General features: G+C 41.8%; 1 protein-coding gene across 2 annotated transcripts; it reads left to right on the plus strand.

Moving 5' to 3' along the window:
* The first annotated feature begins 1380 nt into the window (after positions 1-1380).
* LOC310985732 (ras-related protein Rap-1A-like) lies at positions 1381-25666 on the plus strand. 2 transcript variants are annotated; one of them, XM_083971359.1, is made up of 8 exons: positions 1381-1441; positions 8811-8899; positions 9828-9896; positions 10251-10307; positions 11164-11304; positions 15808-15951; positions 16977-17103; positions 25102-25666. In XM_083971359.1, exons 2-7 carry the CDS (start codon positions 8843-8845, stop codon positions 17064-17066), a joined length of 558 nt encoding a protein of 185 aa, XP_083827485.1. In that variant the 5' UTR covers positions 1381-1441; positions 8811-8842; the 3' UTR covers positions 17067-17103; positions 25102-25666. The 2 variants fall into 2 exon arrangements, with proteins under 2 accessions (XP_083827485.1, XP_083827486.1); XM_083971360.1 differs by lacking the exon at positions 1381-1441 and adding an exon at positions 1449-1544.
* Positions 25667-26453: the final 787 nt, after the last annotated feature.

The raw sequence follows: 26453 nt of genomic DNA on the forward strand, positions 1-26453 counted from the left end.
CAGTGCTTCTCTTCACCTGCCCAAATCTGTGTGACTGACTCTCAGGACACAGAAGGGAACACTTTTCTCTGGCATTCCTGTGTGTCTGTGTCACCCACCTGTTATCTGTTTGAAGCCAGCTTGGTGTAGGTACAGGTGAAGGACACTGGATGATTGGCGGGCTGGGGAGGGGACAATGATGCAACTGCTACATCATCAGTTCAATATGTGTGAGGGGTCAGGGATTGTTCACGCATGGCAGTGCTCTCTCGACAAACACGTCATGGAATGATAATGATAATCATTTCCACAGAAAATTAAAAAGAACAATTGTCTTGTGGTTTAACCTAAAAATAAAAAATAATAGAAATCTTGAATGATAAGACCATCAGAAGACCTTACTACCACACATCTTGTATATCCACCTACTAGGTCTGGAAGTAAACTAAAGCTGACTATTATTTTATTTTCTTGATTAATCAAAGTAATAGTTTGATCTTAAAAATGCCATAAATCAAGAAGAATGCTTGTCTTTATTTATTCATTGACAATCTCATCTTGACATTTAGATGTTGTTTCCAGCCCATAATGCAAAACTCATAAATATTCAGCGCAGTCACATGAGATTTTTTTTTTTACTGTAAAAAGAACTTAACAAGCGATAAAAGATGATTGCTATTTAATTTTCTTTTTTGATAGACACTCCCTTGAGGAGCTTCTAAGTAGATGATATCAAACACAATCAACATCTCTTCAAGGAAAATGTCAATGAAATGACTAAACAGCTATTTATGAAGACTTGCAACTTAACATAGTCTTGCCTTGTGCTGACTCTATTCCATTTATGACACTGAGATGTAACAGTGGTCATTTCAATAATGCAACACCTGCTGTATGCATTATGCATGCACATGTATGATATATAAATTTAAAAAATGGGAGCACTTCACAAGGTTGTCTCTTTTTCACAACTGACCTCTGGTGCAGATGTTTTAGTCCACTTGTTCCTGCAGCCATCACCACACTTTTTTTTATACATGTCATATAGGCTATATATTTGCTATAGCTTGATGGTGATGCTGTTTGTGAATAGGAATTCCTTATTTGTAGGCTCAGCTCATCAGTGGGTTTTGTCCTTTGATGGGATGTCTCGACAGTCAGAGTAATAGGGAGTGTCACTGGACTTATCCTTTAAATCCCGGACCAAATGTGCAGCTGATTTGAAATGTATCACTTGCTATAAATAAATAAAATCTCTGTGTATATGTGTGTGGGTGTATATTTGTATTAACACTCATCATTACTCTGCAGTCCGTTATCATGCAAATGATGCGGGACGGGTGGCCCATGTGTCATGCCCTTTTAAGAAAAATGAGAAATAGTGGGGAGTGACGTCTGTGCGCGCACAGGCCGGAGGCGAACTGACACTTGCGGAGCGGCGAGAGACAGCGAGCGAGAAACGGTGAGTGCAAATACCAAACTTTGGCAGCTGCTAGACGCCGTCAAAGAAGTCGTTTGCCTGGGCGCAAGTCACGTCGACACTTGCGGGACAATAAGCAGACACGGTAGAGTGCGCAGCGTGTGTTTTATTTGTCGGATAAACGAGAAGAATTGTCCGCAAGTACAAAAACGGGAGTGTGCACTCCCATTTTAGTCAAGGCCGGGCGGAAGGGCAGGCAGCGTTAGCAGTCGCTTTGCCTTTCCCGAGCGAATAACACCGACATGCGGCTCGGTTTGGAGCCTGCCAAGCCCGGTGGACGTTTGAGCTGTGAAATGCGTTTGATTGCTGCGTGTTGCCGACAGCCCGGCTGTGTTTTGACCACACACCGAGGACGGGAATGTGTCGGCTAGCTAGCTGGCTCGGTTGCTAACGAGCAGCAGCTAGCGGTTCGTGAAGTGTCGGCCCGTCGCAGGCAGTTGGAGCTAGTCAGCTAGTTAGCAGCCTCCTGCTAACGAGCTGGATAACGGGACTTAGAGTAGATGCTGGTGTGTAACTGGACTGTTTATGGGCAGATGCTGGGCTCAGTGGCCAGGATTATAGATTATGGTATTTTTTTTTAAGGATTTATCTGTAAGCGGGTTTTCTGATTTGAACTGATTTTGATTAATGTTGGGGGAAGCTGCGCTTGTTATAAGCACACACATCGACGGAGTGTCGGTCTGTGTGTGGTGTTAGTCAGAGCCACAGATTGCAGGGACTTAGCATGACCTGGAGTGATAAACATATGCTACTGCTGTAAGCAAATTAGGTAGATTCACAGTTAGATAACACAAGAGCTCAGATGATTTTCTCTTGTCTGGGGTCCGAGCTTGTTTTTGAAGCCTGTTGCAGGTTTTCATGTGCTGCAGAGGAGAGCGCTGAGAAACAGGAAAGGTGTGTTAACGTTACAATACTCATCATCTTCGAACTACTTTATTGATAATGGATTATCCCAGGAGGGCATCAGCAGATCTTAGAAAGTCTTATGAAACATTGTACCCAGCTTCCCTTAAAAGAAGACCTCGGGAGGTATGAGACAGACTTAAATTTGATTTACAAATCTTAAATATGTTGTGTTGCCTCGCACAGGCAGCGATCTTAGTCATAAATTGACTCTGAATCCAATTTTAGGGCTTCAGGGAAGCAAAATGCACCATTTTAAACAATCAGTAGTATTGTTGTAATAATGCATTCATGGACTTTTTTCTGTTGAGTTTCCTGTAGCTAAAACTGTCACAGCTGCTCACGCGAGGAGCTAAAAAAACTTGTCAGCCACATTGTCCCTCCTGGTTCTCCATCATACTTTCACACTTGGGTTTAATGTGGTGCTGAAAAGGTCCTTAAAAGTTTTAGATTTCGATTCTGCCGATCCTCCCATGCTTCTATAAAGCAGACATTTCTCTTAGGGGGGGTCGAAGGCACAGTTTTTCACTCTGTAGATGGAGCCAATACACCTCCCTCATCCTGTGCCCTCTGCCGCTTCATAACCGAAAGTTTTGATATTGAGATAGAAGCTATTAAAACCACTTCCCCTTGTTCTATACAAGCCTGTTGTCTGGAGTCTTGAACAGGAACAGAGACTGGAAGAGGCTATTTTAGTAGGCAGCTACTCCTTTTCCATCCTATCAGCATGAAGCCTTCTTGTGCTCTGGAAAGAGGATGTGGTTACAGGTCAAGGCCCCAGTGACACAGATGCATTTGGCTGATGGTGTTTGTCAGTTACAGATCTTTGTCATAATTAAGTCACAGCGAAGTTTAGAATGCCTAACTGAAGTTTTGCTCTGACTCATGGGGTCATCCAAGGTTGTGGTGGGCCTCAAAAGAGATGCAGGGACAATGCGGCTGTATACTAGGAACAGTTGGTTCTTTAAGCCTTAAGGTTTTTAGTTTTTAGTTTAGACTAGGTTGTTAATTAAGTGTGACAAGAGATGAACAAATGTCGCCGTACTCTCTTGAAGGTAGATATTGGAAACGTCTCTATAAAAGTCGATTCCTGAAGGCAGGTCATACCCTTCACATGAGGATCAGCTTTTTAAAAAAGAAATAATAACTGAATACATTTCTATTTTTTTTTTTAAAGCTCTGTTGCTAGCACTTTATTTGATGGGCTTGTCGTCTCTTAACTTTCTGGGAAGTTTTCTGGGATGAATTATGTAACGTGGGACTAATTTCAGGTAAATTGGAGACAGAGCTCAATTGTTACACTTTCAATTAGTTGTTTCCAATTAACTGCTAAACTAGGGCACAGCAGGTCAGCTGGACATGTAAATATGTAGACCACAGGCAATCCTGTAGTCGTGTAACATGAATAGGAACATGAACCTTTGTTTTACAGCTCCATTATGGGACTAATGTAGTTTGGTGGAGACTGAAATTGTCATTGTCATTTCAGTTCACTGTGTTGAGTTAATCATATGAGTTTCTGTTAAAGAAATGTAAACCACAGAGAATATTTATCACTCATTGATTTATTATCAAGAGCTAAATTGTGCAGGTTGTGAGTGTCTTTTTATTTGACCTCTAATTAATACAAAATGACACTGTTCAACATTATTTTTGGAAAAGCTGTAACACAAGCATCATGACGAAATATTGAACACTTTTAAACTTGTGTTTGAGAGAAAAAGATCTTTTGATAGAAACCATGCAGGAAATCCTCACTTACAAGAATCGGCCAGGATATAAGTTTCAAATGAGTCGCCTTTTAAAAGTGAAGCGTCAGTTATCCGTAAATTTTGCTCATTCTCTTTCTTTGACAGGTTTTCTCTCGTGGGTAGCATCTGGGTTATTCCCCCAAACTTTGTGGGTTTCCCGTGTTAAGCTTGCTGTGAACATTTAACGTGAAGTGTGGTTTTGGTAGAGAGGTAATGAGTAACCAGGAGCTTATCAACTTCAAAACACACTCTGTCGGAGCAGTTATTATCTCACGCTGTTTTCTTCTACCCTTAAACCTCAGGGGGATACACTTTTTTTTTTTTTAACAGTGTAGCTGCTGTAATTGTCATGTGGGTTAACAAGCAAGCAAATAAGATGCCGCAAGAGTTGGTATCATGCTGCTAGCTTAAGCAGCGGATGTGTGCATTTTCACCATCCGCACTGTGTGGAAGATAGAGAGGGCAGCTGTCAATCACGCTGCCTGCTGAGTCAGTTGCTGTGACAGCTTCTCCGCTGTCGGATTAGCCTCACCAGAACAGGAAGTAGTAGATCCCGAGTGTTGTAGTCTATCTAGCCGTGGAGGCTCCTGCTCTCTAATTTGAGTTTTGTAGCTGATGCGGACTCGCATATCCCCGCTAGCAGCACCCACCTCGTCCAATTCCCAGCCTTAGATGGATACATACCTCCGGCTGTAGAGGGTGAGTGATGCAGTGATGTCATGGTGGAGCATGTTTTCTGTGGCATGTGGCTTTCCCTCTCTCCTTATTTGCTGGGGTTACTACGAGAGCCGAGGACTGGACCGGCCTGGCCGCGATGTGTTTGTTTTGTTGGGAATGACAGTGTGTAGTCGAGGGCGGTGGAAACAAGGAGAGGGTTTGGTGTTAAAGGGAGATGTCCTTACATGGCCTTGTGTGTGTGCGGGGCACACTTGTGTGTTTGTGTGCGTTTGCGAGCCTGGACATCAGTTCGTCGTGTGTGTGTATGTGTGTGTAGTTTTCCTGGTATGAAAATTTGTATGCAGAATAGGTGTCGGAGCAAGAGCATCCTCTTCAGCCACTGGTGTTGTTTTTGCCTTTGGGTAGAAAAGGCTGCAGCTATGGAAAGCTCTAAAAGACAGGATTTCAAAGGAGACAGGTGTTGTTCACTGCATGAATGCTAAGGGAAAAAAATCTTTGAGTGTTGATCAGTGTTGTCATTTGGTTTCAGGAAGGTGGTATGTCTTGGCGGGGAGAAAGCACAACCACTTTGCCATCCTCAAGAGCATGAATCAAGACACTTAGGCCGAGAGAGTTTGTCCTTCACTCCTACTCGAGCTTGGTAACATACTTGCAACCTTGCCTTTAAAAAAAAAAAAAATAGTTTGATGCTCAATGAAGCGTGACAGCTTCAAAACTTTGTCTTTACTTGCAGGCAGAAGTCGTCTCATCCTCAGATGACCTGCCAAGCCTCATACAGCATTATAACATACACATGAAATAAAAACACAGGTGAATGTTGCAGGGGTTAGAAACATTCTTGAAGTAGCGACTTCATCAACACTGCTGCACAGATGAGCTGTGTGACGCTGTTCAACAAGTTGTTTTCATGCCAAACTTTCAAAAAATCTTAATTGAAAGGAAAATGCTTAGGTTGGCCAATTTTCTGCTGTGCTGAGCACTTAAAGTTACATACGGAGAAAGAATGATCTGTATTAGTTCCCCATTTAGTCACTCAACTGGTTGCGAAACACGTGAATCTCAGTGGCATTCAGACACTTATCTTCACTATCAACATGGTGTAAAAACACTACGGAGTGCATTTGGCTCATATTCACTTAACGTACTAAAACAAACACAAACGTATTTTTGTTCAGGGTATTATTCAAAAAGGAAAAATAAGATTCACTGGATAATTTTGCATGTTTGGGGTTGGAAAATGTTATCAGAAGTGATTCTGAGAGCCAAAGGTGACTTGTCCTTGTTTTGACAACAAAGAAAAGTAGCAACAGAACTTTTTTTTTTTTTTAAACGGTTGTACATAGATATTTAACGGATCTACTCGGGTAATTTATTGGCCAAAAAAAAAAAACCATGGCATATTTTGTTCCTACGCAAGTATGGAAAGTATGGAAACGTTGATTTTGATTTTATACATTTCCAGGTCTGGAAAAGTATGGAAAATGGAAACTATGGAAATATATTTATCTTAATCTGGGTTTGGTCTTATCTGACGTTATTTGGGTTAATTATTTTGTATGTGCTATTGTACCGAGCTACAATCTCTTGGAAATTATTTGGTGACATGGCATACACATTCAGAATAATGAAAACAAAAGATTAATTGCACAATTTATTTACATGATACACATCTAATTACTCAAATGTCACAAATTATTTGAATTTTTTTTAACAGGAAGTCTGGAAATTAGGGTATGGAAAATGTATGGAATTTGGAAATCAAATGTGTAGGAACCCTGTATATACCTCACTTTTGCTCAAGGAGTGAATTTAAAGATGGCACCTTCATCTTCGGAGGGGCTCCGTCCTTTCTAACGACCTTTTGAAGCAGTCACATACTGTAATAATCTAACAGCCGGAGTGGGCCTCTGACGTCATCCGTCTTCACCGGGGTCAGTCCACAGCGTCCATGCAAAAGAAACATGATGTGTGCAGATAGCTGACAAAGTGAGGCCGAGCCTAAATCAAAGTGTGACATTGTCTGTACGACATTGTATATGTGACACTGTGCATGCACTTGACTCTGCACTCGAGTGTTTACATGAGAGCGCAGCAGAGAGCGTTTGCATAGCACTCGTGCAGCCCTGTTCTTTTTCCTCTCCTTCCAGCGGCTCCTCCCTAAGGCGAGGAGAACTTCTTTGTGTGCGGAGGGATTAGTGAATATGAATTATTCACAGTCGGGGCTTCATATCCCGCATGGTCACTGCTTGTGATTGAAACTGGAGGTCCTTAGTCCTTTGTCCACCTCCCCTGTGTATTTGGATGGAGTGTGCTGTAAAAAGAACAGTGTAGGAGGGATCATCTGCTTCCCACAGTGGCTGGCGATTAGCTTTTGATGGTTTGTAAAAAAGGGTTGATTATCAAGCCAGGCTATACAGTCGTCTTTGGGGCCTGATTTTTTTTTAACATAAGCCACTTTCTGATTTTCCACCACGGTCATGATGCCAAACGAGCTGCACTTTCACTGACCCAAAAGAATTACACCCTCTTCTTCAGGACCAAGGTTCACTAAGCCACCAGTTCTCTGAACGGTTTAACATGGTTTCTTTTCTCTCCACAACAGAGGGAAGTCTGCAAATGACGAAGGCACATGCCAAGCTTGTATCAATTATTGAAACGTGTGGTACCGAGGGTTGGCAACGTCAGCACCGATTAGTTTGTTAATTGATAAGTCAAACGACAGAAGAATATGCAATTCATCAAGCAAAGCCTCTGGTCTCAGCTTCTCCAATCTGATAAGTTCTCTGCTTTTATGTCTTTGAAAGCTGAATATATTTTGGCTTTAGACCATTAGTGGGATGAGGCAAAACATTTGAAGATGTGGCCTTGGACTGATTGATGGGAACGACTGATCAACAATCTAAGAAATGAATCTTGTTATTCAATCGTCATAATATAATCATCATTAGCTGTAAGTGTCTCCTTAGTTGAGTGTGGTGATGTGTTTTTAAACCATCAAATATCTCAGAATCAAAATAACAAATTAATTGTGTTTACATGGGGGGGTAGGGGGGGTAATGTCAACACTCTCAACACGTCACAACTCGTCTAATTATAAGCATGTAGCCTACTGTCTATCCATTACTGAATAAGGTCAGTTTTTCATATTGTTGAAGGAAAAGTGTTGTTCAATTTAATCTATTTCTTTAGTTTGGTAAAAATGTTTTAACCTTCTTCATTTAAAACGCTGTTCGCTGTCAACCAACAGTTTGATGAGTTGATCTGAAGTCAGGTCAGGAGACAGAGCAGCAGAAATCCCCGCTCTGCATCCAGCTACAACTAAACTTCAGTGAGGCAGTCTCTGCTGCCCAGCTTGTAGTGACCCAGTTGGCTAACTCGTCTGACTTTACGCCACAATGTGTGCCAATGATTCAAAGCCTGCATGTCTCTTAAAGGGATATTCCAGTGATTTCACAATTTCCTCCCCAATGCAGTTTCCACTTCCCTCAGCTGTTTTCTGTCATTAGTCAAAACGACGGACACTATATTGCCGTTTTTTTTCTTCCTTTTTTTTTTACAATAGCAAAAATGAGTCAATGGCTAAAAATCTGACAGCAGGGTGTGTTTTGGTGTGTGAGGGCCAGATGATTGTGTCATTAGGAGCAATATCTGCCAGATCCATGTATCATCTCCCCTTCAGTTCCCCCCGCACTCGTACACCTCACAGCTGGTTCGTGTTAGAGAGGGGTCACATACTCTTCACCTCCTCCACCCTGAAGCAGCTCCACTTATGGGTGTTCCCTCTATTGTTGTGCTGCGTCTTGTCCATAACCTCCAGGAATGACTAGAATCCCTCTTTTACTAGAGAGGAAAAAAATCCGGAGACCAGACAGGGGGAAAATTCCTTTTGTTTTGTTTGACAAAGAAAGTTTGACTTGACTTGAGCAGAACTTTTAGTTTTTTAGTTTCATTTCTCTTTCTTCTCACGCCTTTCTCATCTTGTTTGTGCCATTCTGCTTCTGCTTGTTTGTCCACTACAGACTGTTGGGCTGTCCAGTGAAGCGATCCCGCCATGCGTGAATACAAGCTAGTGGTGTTAGGCTCTGGAGGTGTGGGCAAGTCCGCTCTGGTGAGTATCCAGACTCCCCTGACCCCCTTCCTGCCTCCCTCTGTCTCTACTCCTGTGCAGTGTGTTTCCTAAACACTCTCTCAGACAACTGTCAGTGAAATGGCAATGAAATGTTTTACTAGCTTTCAGACAAACGCCGGTGGCAAAAGAAGGTAAGGCAAATTAGGGTGGATTATTTTATTTTTTTTATCCTACAGGAAACCACAAGAGAACAGATGAAAGTGTCCTTTTCCTGGTTTTCTACTTGTGTTTCCTCACTAGTGTTTGAACACGCCTACTGTCTTCTCGGCCAGTTTTATGCAGTTCTCTTTAAAAAACATCTAGCTACGTCTGCTGCAGCCAGTAGTTCTCATCCATCTCTTGATTTCTAGTTACAGGAATCATGCACCATTTTACTGTAAAAAAAATTCCATTAAGGTAGATTTTTTTTTTTTTTTTTTAATCCATTTTTCAGCTTTTTTCCCATGGGTTTGATGAAGAGCAAACACAAAATGTCAAACTTTCATGTCTCTTGTTTTCATTAGAGTTGTCAGGACAACATGCATTTCTGTGAAATGTTATATGCCCAGCTTATCCAACTTGGACCAGGTGTCAAAGTCGGATTAATCCCTCAAACTGGCAGGCTGACATGTTGAGACCTTAAGACGTTACCAGGTGAACTCGGTCTACCCTGAATGTAAACCTGCCACTAAGCTCAGTGCTTTATATAGCTCAGTCCAAACCTTGCATTTGCATATAGTCACTGTGTTAATAGAATGAATTTACAGTGGCTTTATTTTGACTCTTCTGATGAACGTCATCATTCCACATATCTGAGCTTAAAGACAAGGCGCTTTTGGGGTCAGATTTTCTTCTGTGGACATTTTGTTCCTGTGCCTGAAAGGTCACATTGATCTGATGTCGGCTTGTTCTGTCTCTTCTATTGCAGACAGTTCAGTTTGTACAGGGAATCTTTGTGGAAAAATATGACCCTACAATAGAAGACTCATACAGAAAGGTGAGTGTCCCGTGAGGGGGGGAGAGAGGGAGAGGCAGCGAGCGCCTGCTTGGAATGAGCTGATTGTTAGCAGCTGCTCTGCAAGTTCACGTCATGATATTGTGCTCTTGTTTTCTCTCATGTAACCCCTTTCATTTCTGTTTTCCTTCTCTTTCTCTCCTCCTGCTTTGCATTTTTTATTCCCCCCTCTCTCTCTCTTCTCTCTCTTTTGCTTTAGGTTAGTTGTCTCTTTGTATTTATTGTATGCAGGAATTTAAACATGGAATATGATGTGCCCAGTGACCTGAAATTAAGTTTTACATTATCTAATCGTATTGCTGTGTTTCTTTTCTTTTCTTTTCTTTTCTTTTCCAGCAAGTGGAGGTAGACGGGCAGCAATGTATGCTTGAAATTCTCGACACAGCAGGCACAGTAAGTCAGCTCCTTGCCATTAAAAGCTCAGTCAATATCCAGCTTTTCTGTGTATCCGGAATGAGTCACTGTATTGAACAGGCACTGGTCTTTCTAGAAGGGTCATTCACTTTGAGGAAAAACAGGACTGGTGCAGATAACTTACACTTGATGGGATGTAAACGTATAGAGATAAAGGAAGAAGTTGGATTTTACTGGTAAAGAAATAACATTCAAAGATTTAGCAACCAAGTTATCATAACCTTACGTTTCCCCCCTACACAAGTCTATGCTTCCTCAGTATGGGTTGTTCTAATGTCTATCTAGTTCAAACTTGTTAAATAACATACTTTAAATGGTGTAAGTAGGTTGCTACTGTTTTGATGGTGGGCAAGCAACAGGTGGAGGTCAGCGGGGGCTGCTAGTGTTGCACGTCTGCACAATGCCGTGAAAAGAATTTGACAGAGAGCCAACAGTCTTTTATGCATCAACTAGGGCTGCACCTAATCAATGATTATTGGATGAAATCTGATGATCTATAAAATATCTGCAGATAATTTAAAAAATGCTTGCTTTGTGTGACAAACCATCCAAAACCCGAGCACATTTTAAAGTTTATTATAAAGAAAGACGAGGACAGTGAGTCCCCCACACATCAAATGTTTCCCTCTCTTGACTTGAAAAGCAGCTGACTCATTTTTGGCTCAGAAACATCTGCTGTATGTCACGGATGTCGGAGCAGGTCACACTGTTGTGACTTTATGCTAAATGTAACAGTCTTTGAGTAAATCATCTTCAACAAACAGGATCTAAAATACCAGGAGGAATATGACAGAGCTGATGCCTGTTCTTCCTCTGCATTTTCTCCGCCGTGTAGGAGCAGTTCACAGCGATGAGGGACTTGTACATGAAGAACGGCCAAGGCTTTGCCCTGGTATACTCCATCACAGCACAGTCCACCTTCAACGACCTCCAGGACCTGAGAGAACAGATTCTACGAGTAAAGGACACAGAGGATGTAAGTACGCAGTATGCAGTAGCAACTCAGTTCAGCTCAGCACATTTTAACATCGTTATCTCGCACTTTATTCTTTTCTATGTAATAACGGGATATGTCGTAGACACCGGATACAGAGGGAAATAGTACAGATAGGTTACAAGTGCCCCACTTTCATGTTCTCAGCCACCTACATTGTTCACGGACCTGATCACGCTGTTGCTATGGATACTATTCAACACTGTAATTGTTGCATCTTATGCCAGTAATTATAAATTTGAATTACCTCAACATAATGCTGGCCGTGTCGTGGTGTTAGGTCTGTGTTGTCTGTGGAGTACAAACAATGAGTGAAGCACTGAGTGGAACTTGTGCACTGCATGTAGGCTAGCATTAGCTAATACTACCGTCATGGAGGTCCCTGTGGTTTGTTTACTTCATCTTTGTTTAACATGGAAACACAACACTGGTCCCCAACTTAATCACAGTCTAGTAAAACAAAAAGTAGGGCAACGTCTTTATCTCACTCGGAGATGTTAAACTGCTTTTTCTTTTCTTTCTGAAATACACAGTGGGACAGGGCAAATAAAAAGAGGATGTGTCATGTAATTATCATGCCCCTGTGCTGTTTGTCACCAACACATTTCCATTTTTCCGTATCTCTGGTAAATTGCGAGGCAGTCGGAGTGAGTAAACCCTCCAACCCCTTTTCTGGTGGGGCAGTGCGTCAGCAGAATCTAAGATGCCCTTTTTTGGTGATCTCTGGAGGGAATGAATGTTACCATAACCCTCACTCTCTCACTCTTTCCTCCCCTCTCCTGCTCTCTGTTCCCTGTCAACCACCAGTGAAGCTCCTCTGCAGTGTGGTCCAGAAGCTTTTCACCACACTTTTGTCTGTTTTTATTGTCCATCTATCTATCTATCTATCTGTCCTCCTCTTGCTCCTCTTCATCTGTGTCAACGCTAGTATACTCCCCCCCCCCACCCACTCCTGTTTTTGTATTTTGACTGGCCTTTTCAGTGCCTGTTGCTCTGCATATCCCCCTCCTCTCTATGGCCTGCCTTGTGGTCTTACTGTGGTCTGGCACTCTGTGCTGGTGATTGGACTGTCAGGGATGATGTGCAAGGAAAGCCTCAGCTCATCAAAAACACACTGGATCGTGAGGCTGTGGTGCTTCATTAGAGCCACCGTGGTTAAGGAGCTGAGGTTAGCCTCAGGCTAACAGATGGATTGCAGGATCAGTGGCTCCCCAACATGCAAGAAAACAGTTGATGTCCCTTTTTCTTCTCTTCTCGGTTGCCTTCTTTTTTTATATCCCCTTTATTTAAACAGTTGTGCTTATCTAGCAATTACGTCCACTCTGTCAGCTATCAGTCCAGTGGTGGTTTAAGCCTTTTTTTTTTTTTACCTATGATGGCGGCAGTGACATCTGTTTATCTTTCTTTGCCCCTTGCAGGAATGCACGACCAAAGGAAATGCTTAACATGTTTTACTTTTTTTTTTTTTTTTTTTTTCATCCAGGAGGACAGATTTCTTATTCAGTGAAAGCTTTAAAGCCATTGCAGAGCTGAAGCAGACACTCGAGTTGCTGCTACAGCTGTTCCCATTCTCGGCACCGCCACGCACCATTTACCGCAAAGCTGGCAAAATGCACAGACGCACCTAATGTTGCCAAGCTCAATTAAAAAAGCCTTTTAATGACTGTACATTGAACACAGTGGGGCCAAATTCCATCTCCTTAAATACAGTCGTTAGGAGTCAAGAATAAAGTAGTCACCAGTGTATTAAAAGCTCACTTCCCTTTACTTCCTTCCACAGTTCTTATGTAAGAGAGGTCTTATGACTTTTCCGGGCCATCTCAGTCTCTGCTTGTCTGACTAGGATGGTACTAATAACCGACTCCATGCTTGTGACGCACCATGCCATTCGGAGCGACTGGCTCCATTCATTGAAACTAGTCTATAGCGTCCTGTTCTACGTTCCCCGCAAGCCAATCTCTAGCATGCCATTGTGGGCGGGATAGGACCTGTCTGTAGCATGTTAACAGCGTCTGAGCAGCGTCTCTGTGGGCTGTGCAGATTCTTCAAGTAGGCTAACGCTGCCTCGTGTGCTGCTGACACGGAGCATTTTTTCTTGCCCTGCATACTTTCATCCTTCCATCCCCTCTCTCCATCCTTTTCATCCCAGCTTGGCTCAGAGTTTGTATTAGGAGGGCATACCACCGCTTCTCCCAGGACCCCTGGGAGAAATGTCATTCAGCAGTCCAGTGCGAAGGCTTGTTTGGATATCAAACATCAAGCAGCAACCTCCGTGGGGTTAATCTAAACATCGTAGTTTCCTGTCGTCTGCCCCACAGCCCAGAGAGACCAAGAGAGAGGGAAAAGGGGGGGAAAAAAGAGACCCTCAAATATTCATTCTATAGCTTCAAAAAGCATTACCAGGAATGTGGGCATACCGCTGTCAAATACAACCTCCGAACAGTAAACTTGTGGGTGGGGAAGGGTCTGAAGTATGAGCAAGTTAGCGCATGTCAGGTTACTACCATATTGCTTACAAAACTCCAGTTTTTCCAGAGCCACAAGACAAGTCTGGGGGCTGTTTCTGGTTCAGAAGAGGGTAGTGAAGACAGGATTTCCCAGGCATGGATTTATTTGTCGCTGGCCCACCACAAATAGATTTCCCCAGCTGATATGTTATTGGCGCCTGACGTGCTGCAACTAGCAAAGTTTTCCACTAGTTTGATTACGTCCGTTAATTGCTTCACTTCAACATCAGCATGAATATCCTGTGAAACTTTAGAGAGACCTGTCATCCAACCTGAGCCCTGACACTTTGTGTGTTGTCACAAGGTCTTTATTGTAAAGCCTTGTTTAGATGTGATAATGTGAGTATGGGCAAATGCGTGCTCTCACAAACAAACAGTCTGACACTATCATGTAATTCCAGGGAGCAGCCAGAGCGTGGAATCCAACTGAAATGTTCGAAAACATTCAGGAAGGAAAGCGATGTTATCCCGGCTGGGCGGGGCCGCCATGGCTTCCTCCGGGCCAGCGTGCTCCCTAGATAGCCGGTCAGGAAACAGCAGGCAGGATGAGACGCATCCCGACACCCTGACTGCCCCCCAGCTCTGCCCAGTGTGACAGCTAGGGCTGAAGCTTTGCCCAGAATATTCTCTCTTCCTCAGAGAGTTTTTGTTTTTTTGACCTTGGTTGTTCAAACATCTGGCCGAGTGCACAAAAGAAGAAGTACTGGGTGTTTGGGAGATTCCAGGACCAGCTGGACCTCATGTCTGGCAGTTTTGCTTTTAGTTTAAGTAAGAAAGGATTTCCTTTCTACAGAAAGAAAACAAAAATAAACTACTTTCATGGGTAGTTCATATTGATTTTTTAAAATCTCTTGTTGTGTAAGCTAAACGATTTTCTTTGCCTTCCCAGAGGGATGGATCGATTTTTCTGAATTGTTTGTGACCTTCCCACAATCAGGCTCCAGATTGAAATGAATGGGGTTCTTAATTATTATATCTCCTCTTTTGTACATTGAGATTGAACATGTACTTCACTTTCATTGCTGTGAAAAATTGCCCTGATATTGATCTTTATGGGTAGGCAATTATTGAACTCACTGATGTGACTACACTCAGGTCTGTTGAGAGTCATTGTGTTGTTGGTTCAATTTCCTGTGCGAGAGTGCAGGAGGTGTGAAAGCACACACTACCTGGACACAAGTCGATTTTTCTTCTTTCTTCCGTCTTTTCCTGCTGCTGCTGCTGCTATAAAGATGTGGTGTTCACAGAAGCACAGCAGACGCTGCAGCGCCAATTTATTCAAGCCCGTTTCCAACAGTCTGTGTTGCATTTCGTCTTTTCGATAAACCACCTTCCCACCACAGTGGAGCTTTAAATGTGTTCGCAGCATCCAAGCGTGATCAGGACTTTGTGCTTTGTTTTTAGGCACTTTTGAATTTTGGTGTATTTTCCCCATGTGTTCAGTTATATCTTTTGATTTTGGAATTGACATTGAACCACAGGTCTCATATTAACACTTGTACCAAAAACATTTAAATTGCTACTTTGCCATAACTCCCTGTCTCACTCACCTTGTTTTCACCACTTGAATTCCTTCTTGTATTTCATGTTCACTTACCACCCCTGCTTTTCTTTATTATCCTTTCTATTGGCTCACTCGACATTTTCCCCCTTCACCAAATATTCCTCTCCTCTCTCCTTCTTCACCCTCCTTTTCCTCTATTTATTTTTGTAGACTTACTTAAGGAGCCATGGACTTAGCACTCAAAATAAATGTCACACACATATGCCTTTGATCAAATCAGGTGTTTGTCTTCACCCCTCACTGATAATTTTGTGTTTTAATTATGTTTTCCTCTGTTGTAAGTAATTAATTAACTCAATCTATTTTAGTTGCTTTCATGAAGCAGGTTTAATTTATTTTTACAAGACAATCACATAATTTGCCCCAGGAGGATTAATTCTTTTTCTTTTCTTTTTTTCCTTGTTTTGTCTTCAGGTGCCGATGATCCTGGTGGGGAACAAGTGCGACTTGGAGGATGAGCGTGTGGTGGGGAAGGAGCAGGGCCAGAACCTGGCCAGACAGTGGAACCACTGTGCCTTTTTAGAGTCCTCTGCTAAGTCAAAGATCAACGTCCTCGATGTGAGTGCGCACAGAAACAAACCACTGCTGACCCTGTCTGCACTGTAAACAACCAGCTCTCTCACACCTGCCTCACTACATTCATACTAATCCGGCAAGAATTGTATTAAATTGATTATAACTCTTAAAGGGATAGTTCACCCAAAATTCAAATTTCACTCATTGTCTACTTACCCTCATGAGGACTAAGAGCTGTGAGAAGTTTCAGAGTCCTCCGTGGCCTCTCTGAGTTACGGTGGGGTCGGCGCAGCAGTATTTGTCCATATAATGGTTGTCAATGGATACCGACTTTCTTCGTCCAAAAAGACACACCAAAAAACATTCAAATACCTCCATACTGCTTGTCTGTAATGTCCCTCTTGTATTGAAGCCCCGACATGAGAAATTGTTCCGAAAAAAAATAAATAAGTCTATATTTTAAGCTTGTTTGTAGCGGAAGCTCCCAGTGTCTCAGTTCACTGCTCTTCCTGTGTCAGTGCAAATCTCGCGTGATTTGCACTGACCGGCGGAACAATTTATCATGTCAGGGCTTCAATACAAGAGGGACATTACAGACGAGCAGTATGGAGGTATTTGGATGTTTTTTGGTTTGTCTTTTTCAACGAAGAAAGTTGGTATCCATTGACAACCATTATATGGACAAATACTGCTGTGGGACCCCCCCGTAACTCAGAGAAGGGACGGAGGACTCTGAAACTTCTCACAGCTCTTAGTCGACATGAGGGTAGATAATGAGTGAAATTTGAATTTTGGGTGAACTATCCCTTTAATTGCCAAATAACTTTTACTGTATATTATAATATTTTGTCCTAGCAATAGTAAGGTTTATCTCAGATGTTAGTAGTAATAACCCTTAACTGCATGAAAACCTGCTGCTCAGTGATTGACACTGTGACATCAATCCACTTAGTGATAATGCTTTAAGTGATTTGTTAAGAGAGCTGTGGAGAGGTTGTACTGTATGAAAGTGGAAAGATGAGTTTAACAAGTGTGTCATTTGTCTTTTTTCCTGTTGTCTCTCTTAGATCTTCTATGACCTGGTCAGACAGATAAATAGGAAAACGCCAGTGGAAAAGAAGAAGGCAAAAAAGAAATCCAACTGTGTCCTGCTTTAAAGACCCCCCTCCAGCCCCTGCAGCAGCTCTGAGCCAGGTGTGTGCGTGTGCATGTGTGTAGCAGCTGCCATATATATAAGGACATGACGTGCAGATATGCTGTCAGGTTAATTACTTTCATGTAATAGCCTCGTTCTTCCTGTGTCATCTTAACTACAGATGGACAAACTCATAATAGAAACTGATGAAAGATAAAGTACGACATGAAGCAGCACCATCGTGCACAACTCACATTTATTTGCTCACAGGGTATCCACAGGTCAACAAGTCTCAAAAGGCCTTAAACTTGATTTCTTATTAATTTAAGGATACAAAATGTCTTAAAATTGTTTAGAATCCAAAATATCTTCATTTCAAAATGATGCAGACATTCATTAGGAAGCACAACCTTTCACAGGATTGAATTCAACCTAATGAAAAATAGAATCGTTGTCCATTGTCCAGGCGGAGACGGTTTTTCACTTATCGTTATTGCCCTCGGTGTTTGGCCGGTTGTCTACAGCCACCTGCTCTCCTGGTGTGGTGATTTTTATTTTTATTTTTTATTTTTAAATAGTTTTTTAAAAGCCCCATATACGTTTCCAGAAAACTGTGCATCATGCCAACACTTGCTGTGCCTTCTTGTGCTCAGGGATCTGAGGGCTTAAGGAACATCAGAGAAACATTTTTGGAGATGCAGTTCAGAGTGTTAGCCCCCCCTTCAGGCAGCTGGGGGTGCAACAGGTGCTGTAGGTGGTGGAAATAGAAATGACAACAAAATAAGTTTCTGTAATGGAAGAAAAGCTGACCTTGACTGAATTATTAACAGGACGTCTTGCTCATGGTTTGGATGTGTCTTGTTACTTTGTATAAATGACTGCAGTTGTCATCCTTTAACAAACAGTATTATTTCTGTGGCTAATGAAAGCACTTGCTTTACCACCCAAAACGTATTTGGGTGGTAAAGCAAGTGCTTTCATTAGCCTTTTTATGGTTGAGTGAATGAGTCACTTTGTGGTGGCTGTATTTAAACAAGAACCTCAGCAGACGGCTGCAGCTGGTTTGGTTTCAGGAAATCCTGATCTGCCATCAGGTCGATTCCAGAAAAATCAGAATCGCTTCTGCTTCTCATATTCTTTCTTCAATTTTCTCACAGTATTATACATTTTTTTGTTTAACAATTCGGCCGAATGCTGCTGACGAGGATGTCTGAAAACTGTCATGTTCAGTAACCCAGGCTGCTGGTCCCTGATCCCAAATCTGAGCAGTCACACATTTTTTAATTGGCCTTCGGTGACAAAGTGGATATATTTTCCTTTGTACTGTAATTGTTGTTGGAGTATTTGTTTTGCTTTTACAAATCCATGTGTGTACTATGTGTGTTATTTTAGCTGGAGGTGGGCAAAGTGAACCAGATCACCCGTCACAGTGGTTTCTATTTTTATATCGAAATCCTATTATGTTTCGCAATACGGTAAATCTGCCAAAATCACCACAAAGAAGTCATGCTTATTGATTTGCAGCTCTGCCAGTAATGACCTTTTAACAGTGAGAAATGGTAAAGGCACTGGCTCTGCTGGGTTATATATATAACTCCTCGCTCTACTCTTTACTACGAGCTTCTGATAAGATTTAACCCCAGTTAAACCATCCCTGCAGTGATTTAGAAAGTCACAGTAAAGAATGTTTTGACCCTAATGTGGAAAATTTCCTTTAGAAGATCAGTTTAGGTTCAGTCAGTTGAGGAAATCTTGTGAGATCTTATGATGTGCATCCACCCTCACATGGCGATTACTGAGTCGGGCCTCAGTGTTTCCAAACATTCAAGGTTGTGAAGTCTGAAGGCTCGAAACCAACTCGGTTGTTTTGCTGTTGGCAGTGGTGTGCTGATGATAGCTGCTTCCCATGGCCACATTCAACGTCAGGGGGGGAAAAGTCTGTCGAATCGCAACACTTCCTCAAAATCAGTTTCAACAACTTAATGTGTTTCTGTGTTCTCGCTGCGATGAATCATTCAAACGGAGATAATGGAGCACACATTTGAGCAGTCTCCCCTCGATGAGGTAATGGTTGTGTTGCACTCTGATGTACAGGCAAAAGGTGACATGCTTCATCTCACACTGACACAGTTTCTGCGTTAAGTGTTCATGATTATGGAGGTTTCTCTTTCCTTGAAGCTTTTGGCCTTGATACTTCTTTTGTGATACTTGGCCTGCTTGTTGATGCAGAACCTTCTTTAGAAAACGCTCCAGCCTTAATCTCCGGCTGCCTTCTGTTTGACCACCACTTCATTTGGTAAGTGAGACTAATGGACAGCACGATGGCAGAATGAGTGGCGAGACTCTGACCTTCGATTGCAGGACGTCAGTACAAGCTGTCATATCTGAAGCTGAAGCGTCCTCGTGCAAGATGTAGACTCAACTATGGTTAGGGATCCTGTCCTCTAGCTGATCCCTGTCTCTGAATGGACAAATCATCTCCAGTTACTATGGCATTGTCCTCAGCTTATAAGGTGCACATAGGGAGCTTCCTCTGTCCTCATGTAAACCTCTTCTGCTTTACTCTCCTGTATTGTTTCTAGAAAGCACCCACACAGGCCGCAGAACAGCCAGATCTAAACAGCACCGATATAAAAACAGATAAATAGTTTACTCTCTGCTAGACTTGAATCTTTGTGCAATCTATTGCCATTGAATAAGACAAATTTCCCCATGGGGGACAAATAAACTTTATCTAATCTAATCTAATCTAAAGAGTGAGTAGAATGGAAAATGGGAAATTCTTGAACTGGCGCAAGACGGACGAAAACGAAAGCATTTGCCAAGAATGTTTTCATTAATCAAGAATGAAAGTCGGTGGTTCGAAGACGAATAAGACGAATGCGGCAATCTGGCGGCGTTATTCCCGCCGGGCAACGTCCGAAACTAGGAAATGCTGGGCAAGTCGACCACTAAATAAAAATATCAAAATCACTATAAAGACAAAACAATATAATTATCGAAAATGGAGCCATTAACAAGTGTGGGTAACGTAGATTCATCCACATTAATGTGAGACTCTTTTATAACCAAAAGCCAACTCCTCGGGGTCTCTTTAAGATAAAGAGCAAATAAAAAGAATTTGTATTAGTTTGGTTAAATGTGCAGATGCAATTAACGGTGTTCAGATGTTACATGAAAATGTGCTTTTGATTAGAAGTAAGTTCTTTTTCAAGGAATTACATTTTTCTACCTGAACCACCAGCTTAGATGTTTGTTTGTTTTTTCAGGTGTTATGGTCATTGTGTAGTTTCTCATTGTGTCTCTCAGTTCCTGTTCACACATTTAGTTGAACAGTGTTGTCAGGACAAAGCTTGAGCGTTGCCAAACCCGCGACAAAGATTTTACATCTACCTTGTTCAGTTACTTTTAACTTGCAGTGTGGGGGGAAAAAGAAAAAACTTTTGATATTGCCGATAACACCGGATTAGCGAAACAGACAGTACCATTGTGCCCAGCCCAGACATCAGGGTCGCTAAGCCACCCACCGCGTTCCTCGTCTGAATCCATCTGTGTTGTGGGCAGTTCGAGGTCCAGAGTGTGTGAGAGTGGGGACTCTGTCAGCAGGCCCCGGGGCGGTGTCTGTCCCCACTGCCCCCGTTCACACGCTGGCCAGCCCAATGAACCAACACTAATGGGATTACAGCCCCACTGTTCCACTGCTCACAACACACTACCTCACTATACACTGCCAGAGAGAGAGAGAGAGGGTTACAGTGCCAGCCTGGGACGGGGCAGGGAGAAAGTTACAGGGACATTTCACTCTGTGGCCACTTCCCTGTTTGATGACCTCATGAGCTTTGAACTGTGTGTCTGATGGTACTGTATTCCCTGGGGCCAGGAACTGACAGCGGGCCTCTGGCGGGATGCCATATTTATTCTGTAGGTGATGGATATGAGTATTTATAGTTGTGCTCTGCGTAGGATATCTTACATTTGTTTATTTATTTAACGTTATTTATTTTTGTACTGTAGTAGTCAGTTAGAGAGTAGCTAAGAACCGGAGAAAAATTCCTTGTATGTATGCTCACACATACCTGGCAATAAAACCTGATTCTGATGTATGCCAAAAGGAAGACAGTACAGATTTAAAGAGAAATTAAGCAGAATTTCTCCCGTGGCTTTGCTACATTTTTACTTTAAAGGGACAACGAGGAGTTTCTATTTGGTTATAAAAAAAAGTCTCACGTTAATGTGGATGAATCTACGTTACCCACACTTGTTAATGGGCCCATTTTCGATAAATATATCGTTTTCTCTCTATCGTTATTTTGTTATTATTAGTGGTGGTGGAAATGCTGGGCGAGCCGACCAGCGTTTCTTTACTTTCGGTTTTGTGGCGAGTCATGAGAATAACACCGCCGAATCGCCGTTTATGGTCGTAACTACGACGGTATCTGATCGTCTTCCAACCTCTGACTTTAATTCTTGATGAATGAAAACATGAGTCCGTCTTGCACCGGTCAAAGAATTTCACGGTGCGCGGAGGCTCATAAATGTAGTGTGAAAACGCTTCGCTTTTCCAAAACTCCTCATTGTCCCTTTAATTAAAAAGCTCCGGAGTAATTGTGATAGTTAACTACATGACTTGTTACGAGTGAGAACGGAGGCTCTCTGCCTTCCACGTCTGAAAACCAACCTTGCAACATCAGTGTAGTACCTGGCCGCTGCCCCGGTGTCCCAGCTCTCGTCTCTACACACCACGATACAAACGTGCTCCGTAACCACCAATCTTTTGTCTATGACGGTTAAGACTACACAAATATACATGTCGTAAAATCGTATGTGATATATAACGTTATCCACTGCTCCGTGGATTGATTTTTCGCCGGCTTTGTTGTAAACAAATGCACATGGCTGAGAGGAGGGTTAGCAAAACAGCGGAAAAGCGACCAGACTTGCCCCATGTTTCTTGGAAAACTCTAGACAGACATTTTGGGCTTAGTTCCAGAAAGCGACTCCTTAACTTGGCACCATGTTGAGTCGGATGTACCCACATGTTGTTTTATCACCGTGACACAAGACTTCATCAGACTTTATAGACTCTGTAATTGAGCTCTCAGTTCTGTTTTCTGTTTTACCCTTTGAATGGCGCTTCAGCTGGGAATTTTGTACCCAACTCTCTGACAGACAGGACACTGGGCCTTTTTCACGGCAGACATTTGGACCTGTCACAGGTATAAAGCTCATAAGCAGAATAATAGCACAATTCTTAAATCGAATACACCCACCATTGCTCTTGTTAAAGACCTGAGCAGTCAGAATGTCTGCAGTAAAAATGGTCTCTTGGTTCATCCCCTAGTTAGTTCCCCCTCTATTTCCTGAGACCAGTCAAACGCATTCCCTGCCCAGTTGGGAGTCCCCATAAATGACCGGAGAGGCCGCCACTCCAGGAGGCAGCCGGGCATGGATTTGCAGGATTCTGCATATGCTTATTTCTATTTCTATTCAACCTGTGCCCCACCCTCAGATGTTGCCATTGGTAAAAACTTTAGACCGTTAGGGATTTGATAAGACAAACGCAGACCTTCTCGCCACTGGCTCTCAACATCCAACCACGCAAACCTTGTTTTAAGGACGAAGCTAAAAGCAGCGCTGGTGTGTCAAGCTGAGCAGAGAGGGCAGTAAAAGCAGCTGCACTAATACGGCATTCGTCTCATGTTGGAGGGAAGGTAAAGATGAGAGAGATTCCCATGTTTATGACTTGCAAGCACTCATGTCTTCAAAGAGTGTCATCACAACTGCCAAGGAAATTGCTAAAAAAATACTTAATGGACATTTACACAATAGTGTAATTTGATGTGTGCTGATGTTGAGGGATGGTTTACTGCCTTGTTGAACATGTCGGTGTTAAAAATCCCGGACGTGTTGATCGATCCTCATTTAATTTCATTGTAACTTGTGGCTTTCTGTGGCTGTAATTGCAACTTGGATATAGATGTAAACACTGTCAAATATGAAACAGGTAATTATATGTAATGTGAATATGAAATGTGAACACTACTGTGAGATCAGGCAGTAAGAAAATGATAAATGCGGAGGAGGACCAAAGCAGAGCCAGACAGGCATCTTCCTCCGTTGCTCATGTACCCTTGTTATGCGTCCCCGAAGGAGCTCGACACACTCCCTCCTATGTCTTTTTTGGAAGGTATCAGGAGGGATCCTTGGACTGTAAGCCATGGCAACTGGTCAGACGTTATGAGCAAAATAAAGCAGTGTTCACTCTGAGCTTCCTTACACCTCCATTTGTCCTGAAAGTGTTTCTGGGGAGAAGGGATTACTAAATGGAACAGGAAATTGGTAAATGGACATTCTTCGTCCTTCTCAACTCTCTCATTCACTGCAAGCCTTCGTTCCTGCTCCAGTGTGAGAGACACTAATATAAATATATGATTTACGTAAATGGGATGAAGTCAAATCTAAATTTTTACAGTCTTTTCAGAGACAGAGAGAACATTAGATGTTTTTCAAAACCCTGGGTGGTGTAAATCGTCCAAGAACTGTCCTTAAAGGATCAGTGTGTAGGCTAGATCTGTGGGCAGAGAACAGGTATATAATATTCATAATTATGTTTTCATTACTGTTTAATCTGACACTAAGAATCATTGCGTTTTCATTAGCAAAGAATGAGCCTTTTCATATTCACAACGGGAGTGAATCCTCCTCTGCGTTTCTACAGTGGAGCCAGAACAGACACACTGAACACCGGCTCTGGAGACAGTCGTGTGTGTTTTAATGTTCCCTCGAGGCCACTCTGGGTTTCCTCAGATGCCTGGAGATGAAGGGGTGATGTTAGGGTTTTCAGGTCATTGCAATCTGCAGCCTCACCACTAGATGCTGCTAAATCACACACTAAGTGAACTTAGATTTGGAATCAGAAAGCAAAAAAAAATAAGTCGGACATGGAGTTTATGCAATTTTATGTTATTTTGTGTTCAATACCGAACCATCTGTTCATAAACGCTGTCCAATGCTAAGAATACCCATCAGTTTGGCCCAATGCTGACACGCTTCACTGTGCAAGCTCTCCCCTTGAAAATGCAGCAACAAAGCTTACGTAAGCCCTCTTAAATAATTTTGAGGCTGAGGCCATGTGTTGACACTTGGAAGCAAACCTCTGCTGCAAGACACTCTGCTGGTAGAGGGAGTACTTCAGAGAAATAATGAAAATAAGGACAAATTATTCTTATCTGTCGCTGTAGTAGAGCTGAACAGTTAATCACAAATCACAATATGTCAGAGTGCAATATTCAAGCCTCAGGAGTAATAGCAATGGTGGTACCATCAAACGAAGGTGGAATATGTCACAACCATCAGAGAACCTGGGGAACACGTTTGCTACAAAGCTCAACAAAATTTGATAATTTCTATACATTTTGATATATTCTTTTTTTTTTAGAGAGAATTTACTTAACGTAACGTTAATTTAACTTTATTTATAGAGCACTTTTCATACAAAAGACATAAAAGCAGACAAAACAAAGCAAAAATAAAACCCAAAGTCACGCAGCTACATACACGCGTGCGCACACACACACAGACACACACCCGCACACACTCGGTTATAAAGCTTAAAAGAAGGCAACTGAAGCGCTATCTTACTCTACAATTTGCCGTGAGGAAACACCAGGGATTGGATAAAACCAAATAATTAAATGAAATGATAAAAAATAACTAAAATTATACCATAAATATGCTAAGACTAAAAAGATTAAAAGTAAAAATGAATGCAAAATAAAAATAAATAAATAAATAAAATGCGCCGCTCACACTGCAGTCTCAGCATAAGCCAAAAAATTCGATAAGTTAACTGTTTTTTTTTTGACTGTTTTTTTTGCATCTTGTTCAAATGTGCCCTAAGATGTGATGTTACTGAGCAGCCAGCAGAGGGCAGTGACTGCTAACTGCTGGTGTTTAGACATTGTCAGGGAGATTTATTGGTGTGAGTTATAGATGATACAGAAATGAGGACTAAACCACAGCGCTGTTTTGTTTTTGTGTTTTTTTTTTTTAAACAGAAATGCTGTAATGAAGAACTGTTGCCCTGATTGGAACGTGCCAGCATTCCAACAGCCCCGACCCCCGACCCCTCCCTCCATCAGCCATAAACGGTGAATCAGCTGACTGAACTGCTCCTATCAAAGATGAGGATGATCTGCACGAGAGAGAGAAAGAGTGAGAAAGATAGAGATGGAGAGAAAAAAGATAGAAAAAGACAGTGAGAGAGAGAAGACTCTGGTCTCTCGCCTCCAAGGACCTTCCTCTGTGTCTCAGTTTCAGTGTGAACCCTGAACGGACGGTCTCCATTTCTGCACCAACAAAACAAAAACACCACAAACTGATGATAATGACAGTAGAAAAAAAAGTGTCCATGAGCCGCCTACATGGCCAGAGAGCAGCCCCTTATTTTCTTTTTCTTTTTTTTTTTGACAGTTTAACAAAAGGAAAATAAAAGCGTTTAAGAAGGAAAACAAAGTTAGAACTTGGATTCAGTATTTTTCATCTTTTTCAATATCAATATTGTATTTGAAAGACATGGAAGTTGACCTCTTTAGTTGTATGATTATAAATATTCTTCAAAAATGAGCATGAAAAAAATGCATCAGTTATTAAGTGTAGATGTTTTCAAGTGAAATCAAGTGGAAAAGTGAGACATTTTTTATAGCCATACACCTATTCTCCATGCCTGTCAAGTCAGTGATGATAGATCAAGGTCTATAATATGTATTATTATTTTTATTATATTTTTTTTCTTTGTTCGCCCTGTTGTTCATGGACTTCTCTTCTGCAAATATCTCTCTTTGATGTGACTTAATTTTATACTCAGTCACTGGGATTTCATAGCTCCCATAATATATTCTAATGCCATTTTTTGCATAATAATGCTTCAGAAAAAATGGGCCTTTTATAGAAGAAATATGGGGAAAAATAAGGATTGATTTCTATGTCTCTTGAAGCTGAAATATATTATACTAAACCAACTCTAATAATGCTTCTTGTGTTTTTCTGTCAATGATGTTCCAGCTTTTATGGATTATTAAAGTACATTTTAGTACATTTTCATTATATTGGTCAATGTATTTTTGTGAATTAAACTTTTATCCAAAGTGGATTCGACTTATTTGAGAAGACTGGAATTAAAAGATGTTTTTAAAATGTTGGAAAATGTACAAATAACAAAAACAGAAAATCTAGGGGGACGTTTTGTTAACTCGAGGTAATTGCTGATTCTTTACTGTAATAGGCCACTAGGAGTCAGTATATGAACAGATATGATTCGCAGTGACAAACGTCACAGACAGTGCACTGAGTCAAAGCTCCATCAGTAGATGACATAATGTGGCTTAATAGGACAATCATTCATCATGAA

This window comes from Trachurus trachurus, assembly GCF_905171665.1.
Source record: "Trachurus trachurus genome assembly, chromosome: 5".
Taxonomy (NCBI): Eukaryota; Metazoa; Chordata; class Actinopteri; order Carangiformes; family Carangidae; genus Trachurus; species Trachurus trachurus.